At 45.6% G+C, this 17,170-nt stretch overlaps 1 protein-coding gene and 1 long non-coding RNA gene across 3 annotated transcripts in view; one reads left to right on the top strand and one right to left on the bottom strand.

Moving 5' to 3' along the window:
• Window positions 1–3,548, bottom strand: part of TNFAIP3 (TNF alpha induced protein 3) — a 111,844-nt gene extending 108,296 nt beyond the window's left edge. For both annotated transcript variants that reach the window (XR_012158061.2, XM_073337442.2), the window contains exon 1: window positions 2,701–3,548. Coding sequence is in view for 1 of the 2 variants with exons in the window: in XM_073337442.2 (XP_073193543.1) it covers window positions 2,701–2,763 (63 nt within the window). In the remaining variant the exon portion in view is untranslated. The remainder of the gene's footprint in view (window positions 1–2,700) is intronic.
• Window positions 2,370–15,235, top strand: LOC144930417 (uncharacterized). The gene is made up of 2 exons (XR_013635567.1): window positions 2,370–3,259; window positions 12,974–15,235. It is a non-coding gene; the product is annotated as an uncharacterized LOC144930417 (long non-coding RNA).
• The last annotated feature ends 1,935 nt before the right edge of the window (window positions 15,236–17,170 follow it).

The raw sequence follows: 17,170 nt of genomic DNA, 5'->3' as shown, positions 1-17,170 counted from the left end.
AAGTTAAGAATGGAATGAGAGAGACAATATAAACAAAATATTAGAATGTCATCAATTTATTATATACTATAATCCCAGCTGCACTTTTCTTTACCCTCTTCAGCAGCTTCCAATCCCTAATCTAACAAACCCTTACGTACGCAAGGAGACTCATTGAGTCAATGGAATTTTTTGCATGAATAAGGACTCCTCACCTGATTATGTGTTGCAAGTTTAGGCCCTGGAAATGGATCTTTCCAGTATTAAGAAACAATGAAACACCCAATTTGTTTATCACTAAAGAAGGTGTATTAAATCTGTGTGTTATTCAGAACTAGATTTCCACCTCCCCTTTATTCCAAGTGCATTCCCCCTTCCCCGAATTACATGTGAAAACTGCTGTCTGTGCCGTTTATGATTATTAGTTGTCAATTTAAAAAGAACGATTTTTAAAAAAAGTGTGTAAAATAGTACAATTTAAAAAACAAAACAAAAAGCAGCTTATACCCAGATAAGATAAGGAAACCAAAGCACAGAAAATTCATCAAGATGTTAAAAAACAAATAAAAAAATCTGATCTAAGTCATTTGTATGAACTCTGTGAAAAGGTGCAACCAAAAATTATTTAAAAATCAGCCTTCGTATTCAATAATACTTTTCATATTTATGTAACTGCACACAGAGCATTGGATGGGACTCAGGAGACCTACGTTGTATGCCTGTCTCTACCTTTGGCCTGCTGAGTGACCTTGGGCCAGTCACATCACCGCTCTGTGCCTCAGTTTCTCCAAATGTAAAATACGGATAGGAAAAGGCTACCAACCAAAGCACTTCGAGATCTACTGATGAAATGTGGTATATAACAGATGGGTATTATTAGGGCAATCTTGCCAGATACTTTAGTACCCTCAAATTTCATTAACTTCAGTGGCGCAGGGATGGTCTTTGTGTGGGCCTTGTACTTTGTATGGCACATTGTCAACGTTTAACAAATAATAACAATTTTAAAAGAATGGGAGGTGAGGGTATTTAACATCTCACGCAAGGCAATCAACATCTAGCTGGATCTGACTTGTTGGTGAACTATGATGGTCTGATTGTGAAAGAAACAAATGGGTGGTTGTGTAATTCACCTAGCAGATTGAGGGGGCATTGTTTCAAGGTGAAAAGTTGGTTGTCAGGCATGAGCAGGATTTGTAAACCTAATAGAAATATAATAGCTTGGCTTTTCAGTACACCAGAGAAACCACAAAAAAGGCCACCCTAGGCCACTGGGTGGCAGGATGTGGGACACCAGGTCCAAACAAGATGGGCTGGTCAACAACTTCATTAGAAGCCTTTTAGGTAATAAGTGTATAAACCAAAAAGAGTAACATCTCTGAATGCTAACTACTGTAACACTGATTTTTTATTAGTTTTTATCCAAATTAATACAAAAAATTATCACTGTTTAATTACAGTTGATATATATCATCTTCATAAAGTATCATAGTACACTTTACAGCAAGTGGTTGAATAAGGAAAGAACACTTTACAGAACTGGGTACAGGTAAACAATCAATTATGTTCCCCTTTCCATGCAAAATTACTATTAATTTATACTGTGTTCAGTTATCGTGTCTTGCCACAGTTTCCTACCTAGCTCATGAGTGTGATAGGAAGTTTGATTCACTGATATTTATAAAGTACAGTACAAATTAATAAGTGTTTAGCAACTTCTATTCTAGGGGCTCAGATGGAACGTGCTACATAAGTATTATATATTAATGTACTTTGTAACTAAGACCAGATTCTTACTTTAAAAAGAAAACTGGAACTACTAAGTAATAATAAGGGGGTGTTTGTTTTTAAATCGCAAACAGAAGGTTTAAACATATGTTTACATACATTATACTTCCGCTGTAAGATTTTAATAGAACAGACCCTGGTTCTGAGTTTGCAGTCCAGCTCTGTACCCCCTACCGGGCAATTTGACATGTGTACATGCAGCTTGTTTTTCTTCAAAATTGCTCACTGTTGGAACCTAGCAATGGTGGGAGCATCAGTTTAGACAACCCACTGGTGTTTTACCCACTGTGTTGTTGAACTCTACCCAGTACAGGCCCAAATGACAGTGGCAATCTGTCTACACTAACACTCCACCAGTGTTATAATGGTGGGAAATTGGAACAAGACTGTTACCGTAGACAAGACGATAATCGCCAATCCACTTCTCCTCCTCCATCGCTGGTATTCCATACGCCACCAAATAGTTACACACGATGCGTTTTTAAAACAATCAGAAGAATAGGTCTTTCATAACTACCTACATGAGCTGTCACCAATAATTATGTAACTTACAACACCACAGCGGTGTGTCAGTGGTAATTACACGTATACGTGCCCCTGCTTCTGTCTGCTCTCCAAATCCCCTTTCCTCCTCCTATTTACGTTCTGGAATGGCCGGCGAAGTTTTTAAAGTCAAGAACTCCCCAAACTATCCGAGATGGGGGCATTAAAACACAGATCGATTAGACCTGCTACAACCTGCTGCCACCGCGCGAGTCAGAGTATTTGCTCGCGTTACCAAACGGCCCTCTGAAGTGCACCCTCCGCCACAGAAACAAGCCAGAGATCCACGCCAGGGTCACCCCCAGGGCGCTCCAGGCCAAGGCCCGGCGCAGCCATCACGGAGCCGGCAAGCAAAGCCACTATTGCAAAGAGCAGCACAGAGCCCGGTACCTTTCTGCAGTAGGGCTCCTCCAAAAGCGCGGCGCGGCGGGTAAAATCCTTCTCAAAGCCCATGCACCACGGTCCGGGCAGAGCCAAGCTGGTGAGCCATGAATGCCCCGACCAGACGCGGTTGCAAGAGAAGCAGGCTCCTCAGCAGCCTCTGGCTGGGCTTCCCTCAGCCGCCCCCTCCCTGCTGCTGCTGCCGCCGCCGCTGCTGCGCTGGCTATAAACTGGAGTAAAAAGACTCTTGTTTTTTCCTTTCTATTTTACTAAGCAGAGAAAAAAGCCCCAGCGGAGCGGGGATTTCCACCCCGCCCCCCGCGCCAGGGACTTTCCGACCTGTGACACGCCGCCGAACAGCTGCCGCCTCCCTGCGCCGCGGCAGAGCGGCCGCTAGGTGGCGCCGCGCCAGCGGGCCGGCCCCGCACCCCGCGCCGCGGCGGCAGATCACCCAAGCCCGGCCGCCGCCGCCGCCCGTCCCGTCCCGTCTGAACCGGAGAAATTCCTCGGCCTTTGCCGCGGGGCTTGCCCGGCGTGAGTCACCGCGGGGCATTTCGGCGCCGGGGCGGTACGTGTTGGGGCGTTTATTCCTTTCCCCCCTCTCCTCTCCGCACGGCGGCGGCGGCGGCGGGGGTTAATTGGCCCGCGGGCTCCAGCCCTCCCTCGCCTTGCAAAGCGCAGCTGCCCGGCGGGCTCGGGGCCTCCCGCGGCGACCCCCGCCGCCGGGGCCAGGCTGTGAGCCGGGGCTGGTCCGGCCCCCCGCGCAGGCGGGGGCTGAACGGGCGGCCGGGCGGATTTGAGTCCAAACAGGCCGCAGTCGTTAATTGCGTGTCAGGCGCCCTGCCGGTGAGCCGTGTCCCGACGCTTAGCCCTGGTGTACCCACCAAAATTGTCCCTGTTTACACGGGCACCGTTAAAGCGGTTCAGCCTTCCCAGGGTGTAGGTAGTGGTATTAATAGGGATTACACCAGTGCAGGAAGGCGCCCTCATACAGGTATAACTGCACCTACACCGGGGCTTGTGCTGGCATAACTAACCAGCAAATACACCCATACAAACGGGTCTGTAACTCAGGCCTTATTTGCACCATTAACTACTCAGGGGTGAATAATGTCAGTCTGGTGCCCTAGGTGCCTGTAGCTCTGCCCTCATGGCCCTGCCCTTGCACTGGTGACTCTTCCTCCCACTTAGAGTGGCACTGATAGGGGGGAGGGGGCGGCTTTCTTCCCTCCCAGAAAGGCAGGGGGCAGCAACACGGAGCCCTTATCTCTCCCTTGCCAGGCATGACAGTTGTCCCCCCTTTCATGATCAGTGTGGGTTCCCTCTCACCCCCAAGAGAGGTACAGGTGGTGAGGGAGGTTCCCAGTATTTACCCCACCTGCTGGGATTATCTGCTTGGGTGGGTGGGCCAGGACCACTGCACTCTTCTCTTGCCACACAAAGCTCTCTGCTGGCAGGGTCCCCCAGAAAAGTAGGTCATGGAGTTGACACTCCATTAAGATGCATGGGCAGTTCACCCCATTCATAACTATTGTTTCAGGCTGTCTGCACACTCAAACAGCATTGCTACTTTGGTTATACTTTGTTCACATTTTCAAGCTTTACTCGGTAACTCTGATATTTGTTTAAATGAAAACGTTAGATTCTGCTGTAATCCCATGACTCCAGGGGATGGGGCCTTAGGCGTTGGCCTATAATGCTTTAATATGCCTTAATCTGGTCTTGCAGGTGAATAGTTCCATTGTAGTTGACCACAGGACTGCAGGACTCCTCGCATAAGTAAAGTTACTCATATGAGGATGGGGGCCCAATACTAAATTCATCAAGACAGAGATCTATAATTTGTATCTCTTTGTAAAGATTCAGTTATATTTATCAGGCTATATACATTTGTTAATTAATAAGCACCAAGTATTTTTTAAAGCAATACTCTCAAAACTGTGCTTTGGAAAAGCTCAATAGTTGCCTTCTAACATACCATAAACAAAGCAGCCACCCATTATTGCTGATTGGGGAAGTGACTTGTACAGAACAAACAACAGGTTCGTGCCCAGAAAGCTGACAACCTAAAGGCACACACAAGTGTAACAGAATCCCACACAATGGAATATCATGTAGTAATAAAGGGCCTGATCTCCCATAGTGCTGAACTCCTCCCAAGGTACTGAGCACCCCCCCCCTGACTTCTTTGGGAGCTGGGATTGCTCAGCACCTTGCTGTATCTGGCCCAAAATCTGGAATGTTATCACAGAAAACGTTGATTTTTTTAAGGAGGAAAGTGGGATTTGGGCATCCATATGCCCTCCCCTTCTCTCTGCTCAGTGTTCACTGAATCAGGGCTGTGCTTGGGAAAAGGGTAATCCCTGTATGGATTAAACTAACTGATTTATTTTAATTTTTTTCACTGCAGTTCCATCTTTAAGGTGCCCTGCTGCCTAGTTTCAGAGTAGCAGCCATGTTAGTCTGTATTCACAAAAAGAAAAATGAGTACTTGTGGCACCTTAGAGACTAACAAATGTATTTGAGCATAAGCTTTCGTGAGCTAAGTGAGCTGTAGCTCACGAAAGCTTATGCTCAAATAAATCTGTTAGTCTCTAAGGTGCCACAAGTACTCCTGCTGCCTAGTGTAATCCACAGCCTGGAGTTATTTGCAGAGGCTCCCTACACAAGGCATGGAGAGAGTTAGTCGCCTAAGAATGGGAAAAGCCAGCAAGATGAGCAGGGAGCCGCCTAACCTAGTCAGTAGGAAATATCAGTGTAACAGTTGCGGCTTAAAACCTGCCCTACAAAGAGACTTAGGTTCCTAACTCTGGGCTATCCGTTTGGGATTCACAGCCATGAACCCTCTCCTGGAGTTAGTCAGCCCAGTCCTTTCTCAGAAAGGCTGAGGAAGTGGTGGTTCCTCCTCCCCTAAAACCAAGTCCTTTGCTCACTCATTCATAATGCAGGAGACCCAGGTTCAAGTCTACCCTCTGGGTGCTTTGGAAGAAGGACTTTCACATTCTGGGTGGGTGTTCTAGCTGCTGGGAGATAGGATAAAAGGTGGCTCTTCCTCCAGCTGTGGTTTATGCAGGGTCCAATCTGGTAGGCAAGCCCTATAGATGAGGGAGGCAGGGGAATGCCTAATTTGAGAAGCCAGCTGGGCTCATGCCCACCAGCAGAAATTTAGGTGCCTAGAGATCTTTACCAGTAGAAACTTAGGCACCTAGAGAATGTAGATGCCTTCTGCCAAGGTTCCTTCCCCACTCTGAACTCTAGGGTACAGATGTGGGGACCTACATGAAAGACCCCCTAAGCTTATTCTTACCAGCTTAGGTTAAAAACTTCCTCAAGGTACAAACTTTGCCTTGTCCTTGAACCCTATGCTGCCACCACCAAGTGTATTAAGCAAAGAATAGGTAAAGAGCCCACTTGGAGACGTCTCCCCCCCCCCAAAATATCCCCCCAAGCCCTATACCCCCTTTCCTGGGGAAGGCTTGATAAAAATCCTCACCAATTTGCATAGGTGAGCACAGACCCAAACCCTTGGATCTTAAGAACAATGAAAAAACAATCAGGTACTTAAAATAAGAATTTTAATTAAAGTAAAAGAATCACCTCTGTAAAACCAGGATGGTAAATACCTTACAAGGTAATCATATTCAAAACATAGAGAATCCCTCTCGGCAAAACCTTAAGTTACAAAAAGGCACAAAAACAGGAATATACATTCCATTCAGCACAGCGTATTTTACCAGCCATTAAACAAAAGGAAATCTAATGCATTTCTAGCTAGATTGCTTACTAAGTTTTTACAGGAGTTCTGAAGAGCATTCCTGATCTGTTCCCAGCAAAAGCAACAGACAGACAGAGCCTTTGTTCCACCCCCCTTTGAAAGTAAGTTGTCTCCTCACTGGTCATTTTGGTCAGGTGCCAGCGAGGTTATCTTAGCTTCTTAACCCTTTACAGGTGAAAGGGTTTTGCCTCTGGCCAGGCGGGATTTTACAGTTCTGTGTACAGAAAGGTGGTTACCCTTCCCTTTATATTTATGACACCTTCAGGGTTAGGCAGCTGAGTGGGGCTTTGGGGGAATCTACATTTTGGATTTAGGCACCTAAATGGTAATTGGGCACTTAAATTCCTTTGTGGATCTAGTCCTAAGTGATTTACCTGGTAAGCAAGCAGACCTAGAGGTGTGGTTTATCCAGTGTACCTGTTATATGCAAGAAGCAGCAGCAAGTGGCACTGGTCCCCTTCAATTTTAGCCCTGGAGGGAAGGAAGAGTGAAGATGGGTATGAGTAAGAAAATTATTTAGACCCTGTCAGGTATTACCTGTCTGTTCTGAATAATGGGAATGGTGGGCTCACAGTGAAGTCACTGGTTTCAGAGTAGCAGCTGTGTTAGTCTGTATCCGCATGTCACTGACTATTAGGAAATACCTGTCAAGGCAAGAGGTCATTATTGCTATTACAAACCATGAATATAGCTAAACATGTATAATAATCTTCTTAGCCTTGATTAGCTTAAAGGTGAGCTGCACATTGCTATGGATAGGCATTGTGTTTATAGTACAGGTCTTTTCCTGGCAAAGAATGACTGGTGCAGTAACCAACAGCACAGCAGGAATTCATTTGGGACTATCTTTTTGTTCTGGTTCTGTACAGCTGACTGAGATGAAATTACTGTAGGGCGGGTGCAAGACTGGTTGAAAGACCATACTCAGCAAATAGTTATCAATGATTCATTGTCAAATTTGTGGGGGGATGTATCTAATGGGGCCATGCAGGGGTCAGTCCTGGGTCTGGTACTAGTCAGTCTTTTGCTAATGACTTGAATAAAGGAGTGGAGGGTATGCTTATAAAATTTGCAGATGATACCAAGCTGGGAAGCGCTTTGGAGGACAGGATTAGAATTCAAAACAACTTTGACAAATTGGAGAATTGGTCTGAAATCATTAAGATGAAATTCAGTAAAGCCAAGTGCAAAGAACTACACTGGAATGGAAAAATCAAATGCATAACTACAAAATGAGGACTAACTTGCTAGGCAGTAATATTGCTGCAAAGTATCTGGGGGTTATAGCAGATCACAACATGGAATCTGAGTCAACAATGTGATGCAATTATGAAAAAGTTAACTTTATTCATACATAGGATGAGGGTGGTAATTGTCCTGCTTTGCTTGGCACTGGTGAGACCTCAGCTGGAGTATTTTGTCCAGTTATGGCTGCCACACTTTAAGAAAGATGTGGACAAATTAGAGAGAATCCAGAGAAGAGCTACAAAAATGATAAAAGATTTGGAAAACGTGACCTATGAAAAGATTAAAAAAAACCTGGGCATGCTTAGTCTTGAGAAAAGAAGACTGAACGGGGACCTGATAACAGTCTTCAAATACAGTAAGGGCTGTTATGAAGAGGACTGCAGTTGATTGTTCTCCATGTCCAGTGAAGGTAGGACAAGAAGGAATGGGCTTAATCTGCAGCAAGGGAGATTTAGGTTAGATATTAGGAAAAACTTTCTAACTGTAAGGGTAGTTAAGCTCTGGAATAGGTTTCCAAGGGAGGTTGTGGAATCCCCATCATTGGAGGTTTTTAAGAACGGATTGGACAAACACCTGTCAGAGATGGTCTTGGTATATATACATTGTCCTGCCTCAGTGCAGGTGGCTGGACTTGATGGCCTTTCGAGGTGCCTTCCAGCCCTACATTTCTATGATGTTATGATCAGCGCTCCTAGAAACTAAGGTGTACAAATAATAATAATAATAATAATAATAATTAATAATAAATTTGGGTTATAATCTTCTCATCAGCCAGCCCTTCTAGAGATTTTTCATGCCCCAGACAGCCTTGGAAAAGGTGTGACTCATCTCTAAGGGAGGAAGAAGGCGAGAGGGAAAAGAAGGAAATTCCTTCTATTGTAATACCACAGCCTGAGGTCATGCTTGAGTTCAGCATCCATGACTTCCAGGGGTAATCTGGCTGCTTCACTGCTTGTCCTGACCAGAGAGTGCTGACGAGACATGCCTGACTATGAATGGGAGAAGGAGGGAGGAAAATCCCTAAAATATCTGTCAGACAGAGAACTGGTACTTACTACTGAGTCAGTTACTACTGGTAGAAATTACCCAAACTCACCGCTGCCACTTAGCAAGAGCTAAACTGTTTTGCTAATTTTCCATTGTACTCATTTGAATACAATAAAATAAACTCAGGATTCCCAGCGAGGCTTTTGGGGAGCAGTCAGCATTAGAGGCTAAATTAGAATGTAGGGCATTCCTTGGTCCTGATCCTGAGCTCATATCTCTGGATTGTGCTTTGCTTATCTTCCCCCTTCCTCCTCCCAGCACACTACGGAAGTTTGGGAAATAGTAACAATTCTAAATAATAATATCTTTCCATCTAGGGTTTTGGATGGAAGCTGTCACTGTAGTATCTGAACACCTGAGGCTCAAAGGCGTCTGAGAGTTGCACAAAAATATATAGCTAAAATTTTACACTTTGGACAGAGAAACATGACTCAGTATTAATAACCAAATGCAATATGTGAGCCAGTGTAGAAAAACCTAACAAGCCACCAGCAATAAAGAAGCAGTGCAACACACAACAAAAATGTTTTTAGACTTATCTAAAAAGATGCCATAAATGGATTTTGATACCTAGTCAGAGAAGTGGAATGGTTGTGTGGCTAACATTGACTGGCACTACTTGACTGGCACTCAGTTTTGAGTTCTGTTCTCAGCTCTGCCAGGGCTTCCTTTGTGGCTGTGAGCAAGTCAGTTAATCTCTTAGACCCAGACCTTAAAAAGTATTTAGATGCCTAACTCCCATTGATTTCAGCGTAACTTAGAGCAGGTCTGCACTTACAGCGTTCAGGCACTGCATGCTCCCCAGCATGGGTATAAATAACAGTGTAGATGGTGAGGCACTGCTTAGGCTAGTAGGGTTAGGTTAGGTTTCAGAGTAGCAGCCGTGTTAGTCTGTATTTGGAAAAAGAAAAGGAGGACTTGTGGCACCTTAGAGACTAACCAATTTATTTGAGCATAAGCTTTCGTGAGCTACAGAAGTGAGCTGTAGCTCACGAAAGCTTATGCTCAAATAAATTGGTTAGTCTCTAAGGTACCACAAGTCCTCCTTTTCTTTTAGGGTTAGGTTAGTATATGCCAGAACCCTAGGGCATATACCACGCATGGCTCTCTACACTCCTGAGCAGTGCCTCGCATGTCTACACTGCTGTTTTGAACAACGTAATGTCCCGCTGCTGGAGCCTTTCCCCTCAGCAGTGAAAGCCTCTGGCAGGAGGGAGGCTACCAGAGTCTTTCCCAGCTGCCTGCCCACTGCCAGAGCCTTTCATTGCCACATGTAGCTACACACTGCAGTGTGGACACAGCTTGCTTTTATTGTGGTGTGTGGCTACACATGCTCTGCATGCCGTCTCAAGTGTAGCCAAGGCCTCAGGTGCCTAAATATCTTTGAGGATCTGGGCTGTAGTGCCTCAGAGTATGTCTACACTTCGAGCTGGGGGTATAATACCCAGCTTGAGGAGACATACACACACTAGCTTTGATTGAGCTAGCAGGCAAAAACTGCAGCGTAGTACAGCAGTACCAGTGATGGGGGGATATCTTGAGTACTTATTTGTCCAAGACACTGAGCATGTATTTAGGTGACTATGCCCTCCCACCGGTCACGCTGCTGCAGCTACATCCTAATTTTAGCACAATAGCTGGATCAGAGCTAGTGCAAGTATCTCTCCTGAAGCACACCCTCAGCTCAAAGTGTAGACATTTGTAAAGGGGAGACAATAATATTTCCTTTCTCCTACTTTTATCTGTCATTTCTGTTTAAGTTAGATTGTAAACTCTTCAGTTTAGTAGAGGCTATTATTATTTATTTTTTTTGTATTGTAGTAGTATCTAGAGGCCCCTGCCCCATTGTCCTACGACCTGTACAACATTTTTAAAAAATCATCTCTGCCCCCCAAAAGCGTACAATCTAAGTAAACTAACTTTCTCTGACTATGAGTTTCTGTATATCATAATGAGACCCTGATGTAAGTTGTGAGCTTTAAGCACTGCTGCACTACAAATAATAAAACATTTGAAGGGAGAATATTCCATGGTTTATTTGAGCATAAGCTTTCATGATGCAACTTGCATCCGATGAAGTGAGCTGTAGCTCACAAAAGCTTGTGCTCAAATAAATTGATTAGTCTCTAAGGTGCCACAAGTACTCCTTTTCTTTTTGCGAATACAGACTAACACGGCTGCTACTCTGAAACCATTCCATGGTTGTGTGTTCTTGACAGAGATGGGCCTCTCTTCTCAAAATGGGATGATTAGCACTTCACACCCCGCAACTACACAGAGCAACTGACTGTCCCTTAGCGAGGGTGGGCCAGTGTTGTTTTAGGTTTTATATCAGTTTGCATGCTGGGGTAGGTGTCCTATTGCCCAAATCACAGGGGGGGGGGCTCCAAAATAGTATCAGGAACTCGAAGAGAGAACTCTCATTCAGTGAACAGCTTTGCTGCTATGGAATTGCTCTTCCTTAATAAGAAAATGTGCAACTGAGGCGAATTATAGATAATGTCTCATCTAAAATGTGACCTAGTGTTATCACTGTTTTGTTTTCTTCTGGGTTTCCTGCTTACCTGGTCACCAGACATCATGAGACCTCAACACCTCTCATCCTGTGACTATAGTCTATGAGACATCATCAGATCAAAGATATAGGGTTAGGAATTGTTGGCAAATCAAGCTATTTAGGCAGCCCAAAATAGCCCCTGGGGTTGCCAGCTCTGTGAATCTCTTGTGCTGTGCAGCCACAAAGACCAGCCCTTCTTCTGAAGGAGGAAGTTCCTCCTTGGCAGTGCCCATATTACATGGCCACTAACCAAATTGTGTGGGTAGTTAGGTTTGTGGAAATAGGGTCCAAGGACACACATTCAGTACATTAATGTGGATGAGGGATCTGCAATAATTGATTCATACCAGTCAGTCATAGACAAAAATTTAAAGGGATTCCACGGCATGAGAACACATATCCCTGGAGGAGAAGAGGGACCACCAGGCTAAAATTTCCTCCCTATCAGTGGGAGAGTGGATGAGAAGGGAGCATTTCTCAACTAACCATGCCAGTCCAGCTTAGCAAATACTATGATCAGGGGCAGGAGTTACCTTGAAAAAGCTAACAAGGGAGGAGAGTCCCCTTCCTGAAATTCTTGTTTTTATTAGACAAAAAGGCAACCAGAGAGAGATCCATCTGTTTGACTGAGAGGATCATTTGAGGGAGTAACTCCAGCCTTAGGGTTGAAATAATTTGCGAGGTCAAGGCAACACAGTCAGGGAACAAGACTGGGTCCAGGATCCAGCTGGGAAGTTGCAGAGCTAATAAAGGCCTTCTCTTCTGTCTCCCATTCCCTGTACAGCTCCACAAGCAAAATGAAATGGGCTGAGTTTCCTTAGACAGGTTAGCTCATCGACTCTTTGGCATTTTCAGATTTCCTGGTCATACATAGCCCTGACCTTTAGCACTTTGGCTGAATGTCCCTGAGTCCTTTCTAGTCACCTTTCAGGTGCTATAACAAATGCTGTTTATATAACTTGAATGTGAAGATTCAGTATCACTTTTTCTTACTTTTTTCTGATGTTTCCCATTGTATTTTCCTTTGCATTTTCATTTCTTAAGCCATCATTAAGCTCCCCTTTGCAATGTTTTAATTTTTTTTATTTTTGTGTGTTGTTCAAATAACACTATTTTAGGTAATTTCCATATGCTCTGTGAACATATGTATGAATGACTCTGTATCATTCCTTACTAATATGGAAGAATCAGTGGGGCCTCTATCAGAATGGAAACAGTCCCCTCTCCTCATCAAAACTCTCAGAAATGGAATTGTTTAGGGCCTTCTTCATGAATCCTATGTGATCACATTAGGGTACCCATTAGTGGTGAGTCACTCGCATGCTCCCCTTCCTCCTGTGTAATTTACAGTTTTCCCCTGATTCATCTTGCTGCTTTTCCTCTGCGCAGGGAGGAATTGTTTGTCTTCTGCTAATGCACTCCAGATGAAGATTATATTGTTATTGGTGTTTTTTTTAAGTAGCACACAACATTCATAGAGTTTCTGTTTAGAAGGAGCCATTATCATAATCCATTCTGACCACCTTAGTAACCCTAGCCAAAGAACCTCTCCCAATGAGTTCTGCATCCTGCAAACCCACAACTAGACCTGGGTGGGAAATTGTTTTACCACCTTTCAAAAAAAATTAAGATTTCAAATAACTCTCCCATTCTAGATCGGGATGAAACTGAGACCTTTCAAGGTGAGAGAGAGACCCATCCTGAATAGCCGTGTGATTAGGGTACTCACCTGAGATGTGGAACAGCTCCAACAGGAGAGATTGAAAAGAAGCCACCTGGTTAAGCACTCACCTGGGAGGTAAGAGACCCAGGTTCTAGTCCCTCCTCCAAATCAGGTTGAGTAGGGATTTAAACCTGGTTCTCCTACAGGCCTACCTAGACCACCAGGCCGTTGTCTCTTCTGGGGGGCTGTTGCTCTTTTTAAGCAGAAAGTCCATTCTGAACCTAAGAGACCTTCCCAATGGAAGTTTCATCAAAACCAAATCTTCCTGCAAAACATTTCCATTTTTAATGAATCAGCATTTTCCAGCAAAAACAAATTTTTCAACAAATTCCCAACCAGCTTAACCCTTAACTTCTGTTTCAGCTATAGCCTGTCATTTCAAAAGAGATTCAGTCCTGATTTAATCAGTGTGCAAAGAGGTCTCTGACCCAAAAAGCTTACTCTAACGCCTAATTCAAAGTAAGTCTAGGAGATACAGACAGTCCCTGACAAGACCAGCAAAGCAGTTTTTCTAGTGGTTTGCCCTAGAACTGGTATCATTTTGGGCCCAAGAGCTTGTATTTTAAATAAATAAACCTGGGTTATGTTCAAAGTTCAAGTATGTGGACACATTTTATGGCAATAAGGAAATGCAATTCATTCCTGTCCTTTCAAAAGTTAAGGAAAGACATTTCCCGAATGTAAGGCATATCCTGTGCTCGGGGAATAACCAGCGATGACAGCATGCCCTAATGAGTGTCCAGGAAATCTAGCCTCGCATGTCATATGGAGAGAACCGAATTCATCCTGAATCAGCGCAATCAGAATTTCCCCAAGAAAAATCCTCCAAAAAAAAGATGTTTGGATGTGGATGGGAATTACAGTACTTTGTTCCCAAATGAAATAACAAGAGTGCCAGGGTTTTGATAATTTATAGGAAATAAACCTTATGAGAGAAAATCAGATATTTGCTGTACATATATGGGTTCAATGTAATGAACTCCAGTGGACCTGATTCTGACCTCACTTGACCAAGATTTACACTGGCTTAAGTCTATTATGTTCAATGGAATTTCTCCAGTGTCAGAGAGAGGAGAATCGGGCTCACCATCTCGACAGTGACAGTGTTTATTGCTGAGACTAATAGTATCATAGAATCATAGAATATCAGGGTTGGAAGGGACCCCAGAAGGTCATCTAGTCCAACCCCCTGCTCGAAGCAGGACCAATTCCCAGTTAAATCATCCCAGCCAGGGCTTTGTCAAGCCTGACCTTAAAAACCTCTAAGGAAGGAGATTCTACCACCTCCCTAGGTAACGCATTCCAGTGTTTCACCACCCTCTTAGTGAAAAAGTTTTTCCTAATATCCAATCTAAACCTCCCCCACTGCAACTTGAGACCATTACTCCTCGTTCTGTCATCTGCTACCATTGAGAACAGTCTAGAGCCATCCTCTTTGGAACCCCCTTTCAGGTAGTTGAAAGCAGCTATCAAATCCCCCCTCATTCTTCTCTTCTGCAGGCTAAACAATCCCAGCTCCCTCAGCCTCTCCTCATAAGTCATGTGTTCTAGACCCCTAATCATTTTTGTTGCCCTTCGCTGGACTCTCTCCAATTTATCCACATCCTTCTTGTAGTGTGGGGCCCAAAACTGGACACAGTACTCCAGATGAGGCCTCACCAATGTCGAATAGAGGGGAACGATCACGTCCCTCGATCTGCTCGCTATGCCCCTACTTACACATCCCAAAATGCCATTGGCCTTCTTGGCAACAAGGGCACACTGCTGACTCATATCCAGCTTCTCGTCCACTGTCACCCCTAGGTCCTTTTCTGCAGAAGTGCTGCCTAGCCATTCGGTCCCTAGTCTGTAGCGGTGCATGGGATTCTTCCGTCCTAAGTGCAGGACTCTGCACTTATCCTTATTGAAGCTCATCAGATTTCTTTTGGCCCAATCCTCCAATTTGTCTAGGTCCTTCTGTATCCTATCCCTCCCCTCCTTTATTCCGATCTAAAATAGAGATTTGTGTGTAAGATCCTGCCATCCTCAAATAGGGAATGTTTTGGTAGTCTTGTTACATGCCCGGACTTCTAGAATTGCTGCTGCTACAAACCACAACCCACAAACTGCCTGCTATAAATTACTATTAGCCTGGTGCTCTCCTCTACATATTTGGGTGGAGGGAAACAAAAGCTGTTGCAGATGGTTTTGAGAACACAGAAGATGGGAGTGTCTTCTCAGCATGCTACCCCATTCATGGGATCCCACATTATTATCATCATCGTCACACCTATGAGTCCCAATCATGGACCAGGATCCCACTGTGCTAGGTGCTGTACAAACCAGTACTGGGTTTACCATGGCGTCAGTGGCTCCATGGCACCGGGGCCACACTCAGAAGGGACCCCTGTGTCTGGACTGTGGCCCCACCTCTCCAACCTGCTCTGCCTGGGTTCTGCCCGGACAAGGCCCCACCCACCGGTCACTTCTCTTCGCCCCCCTCTCTCCCGCATAACCCCTGGGGTAAGTGGTGGACTGCGCCCCTCAAAGCATGTGGGTCCTGAGGGGAGCAGGCCGGGCTCCCACTCTGTCCTGGATGGTTGTGCCGCTTCCGAGGGGCCAGAGGGATCCCTGACTGGCCCCAGTAGTGCTGCAGGCTCAGCCCATACATGGACATAGTCACTGCCAGCAGGCCAGTGAGTGTGGCTGTGGGGCAGGAAGGGCGTGGTAGAGTGGGTCTCTGGAGGGTCTGTGTGGGGGGGGCAACTGGGCAGTGGGGGCTCTGTGGGGGGTACTTCTGGGGGAATGAAAACAGATCCCCTGCAGATTTCTTTGCTTCCCTTTCAAAAGTGACCGAGAAGCAAAGGGAGGGGGGTGGCAGCTGAGAACGCCCATGGGCTTAGTTTGGGGGGCAGAGGCAAGGCAAGGCATGGGGGCACATGGAGTCACATGCCCCTGCCTTTCTGGAAGCACAGAGCTGCCCGGCTGAAAAAAGAGGGTGCTGCTCAGAAGATGTTACTTTCTGGGTCCTAGTGTTGGTTGAGCTCCCCTTCTGCGTGCTGGGAGCCATCTCGTTTTCTAAAAAAATGAGGAGTACTTGTGGCATCTTAGAGACTAACAAAATTGTATCTGTACAACAGTGAGTTCCTATGGTGGGGAAGGGCAGGGGCAGGCTGGGGCTAGGGGGAAAGAGGCAGTGGGGAAGGAAGCGGGTGGGGTGGATAGGAGAAGGGGATGGGGGAAACGGGAGCAGGGGAAAGAGGCAGTGGGGACGAAGGGGGTGGGGTGGGGAGGAGGTGGGGCGGTGGGGATGGGGAAGAGAAGGAGAGGGGGGAAGCGGGGGCAGGAGGGAAGCTGGAGCCCAGCATGCGGCATCCCCTTGGCAGAAGCTGGGGCTCTCCTGTTAAGCAGGCCCATCGAACTCTCACCCTGACAAGCCCCACCTCCCCTGCATCTGTACCACCCCGATGAGCACCCCCGACACCCTCCCTACTGAGCCCCAACCACCTGCACCCCCACGCAAATGAACCCCACCCCCCCGCTAAGCCCCAAACACCTTCACCTGGATCCCCTGCAGAGTCCCATTTCCCCTGCACCTGGAACCCCCCTCTGGTGTTATTGATGTGAACTGTGACTGTATAGAGATCATTGTTGCAATCAAGGTCCTGTAGTGGCACCAAATCTTGTATAAAAGGGGTCAAATAAGGTGTCTAAGACAAGGTTATGGTTTGCTGGTTATATGGTTATGGTTGTATGATTATGCTGTCTGTGTGCATGTATCATTTTGTATTTAAAGTTATAAGTATTGGCTCTATACTGTCTGTATTTCAAACTTATGCTATGCTTCTGGGTGACACTCCAGACAGTTTGGTGTCAGCAATGCCTAGCCTGCTAGATAGCCCCTTAAGGCCCATCAGCTATACAATTGACCCATTGAGAGAAGGCAGATACGCCCTGTGACTCAGCAAGGCATACAGGGGCATGCTGATGGACAGAAGTCTGAGGTTTTTTCATTCCATGTGCTGGATAGCTTGTCTTTGGAACAAAGAAAGAAAGGCCACATGGCAAGAGACTATAAAAGGCTGCTGCAGGTCCTCCATCTTGTCTTCAGTCCTGCTTCTTACTTCCAGAGGAATCTTGCTGCAAACTG

This window comes from Lepidochelys kempii, chromosome 3, assembly GCF_965140285.1.
Source record: "Lepidochelys kempii isolate rLepKem1 chromosome 3, rLepKem1.hap1, whole genome shotgun sequence".
Taxonomy (NCBI): domain Eukaryota; kingdom Metazoa; phylum Chordata; order Testudines; family Cheloniidae; genus Lepidochelys; species Lepidochelys kempii.
Note: the sequence above shows the minus strand (reverse complement) of the source record. Positions and strands in the feature narration are given on the sequence as shown.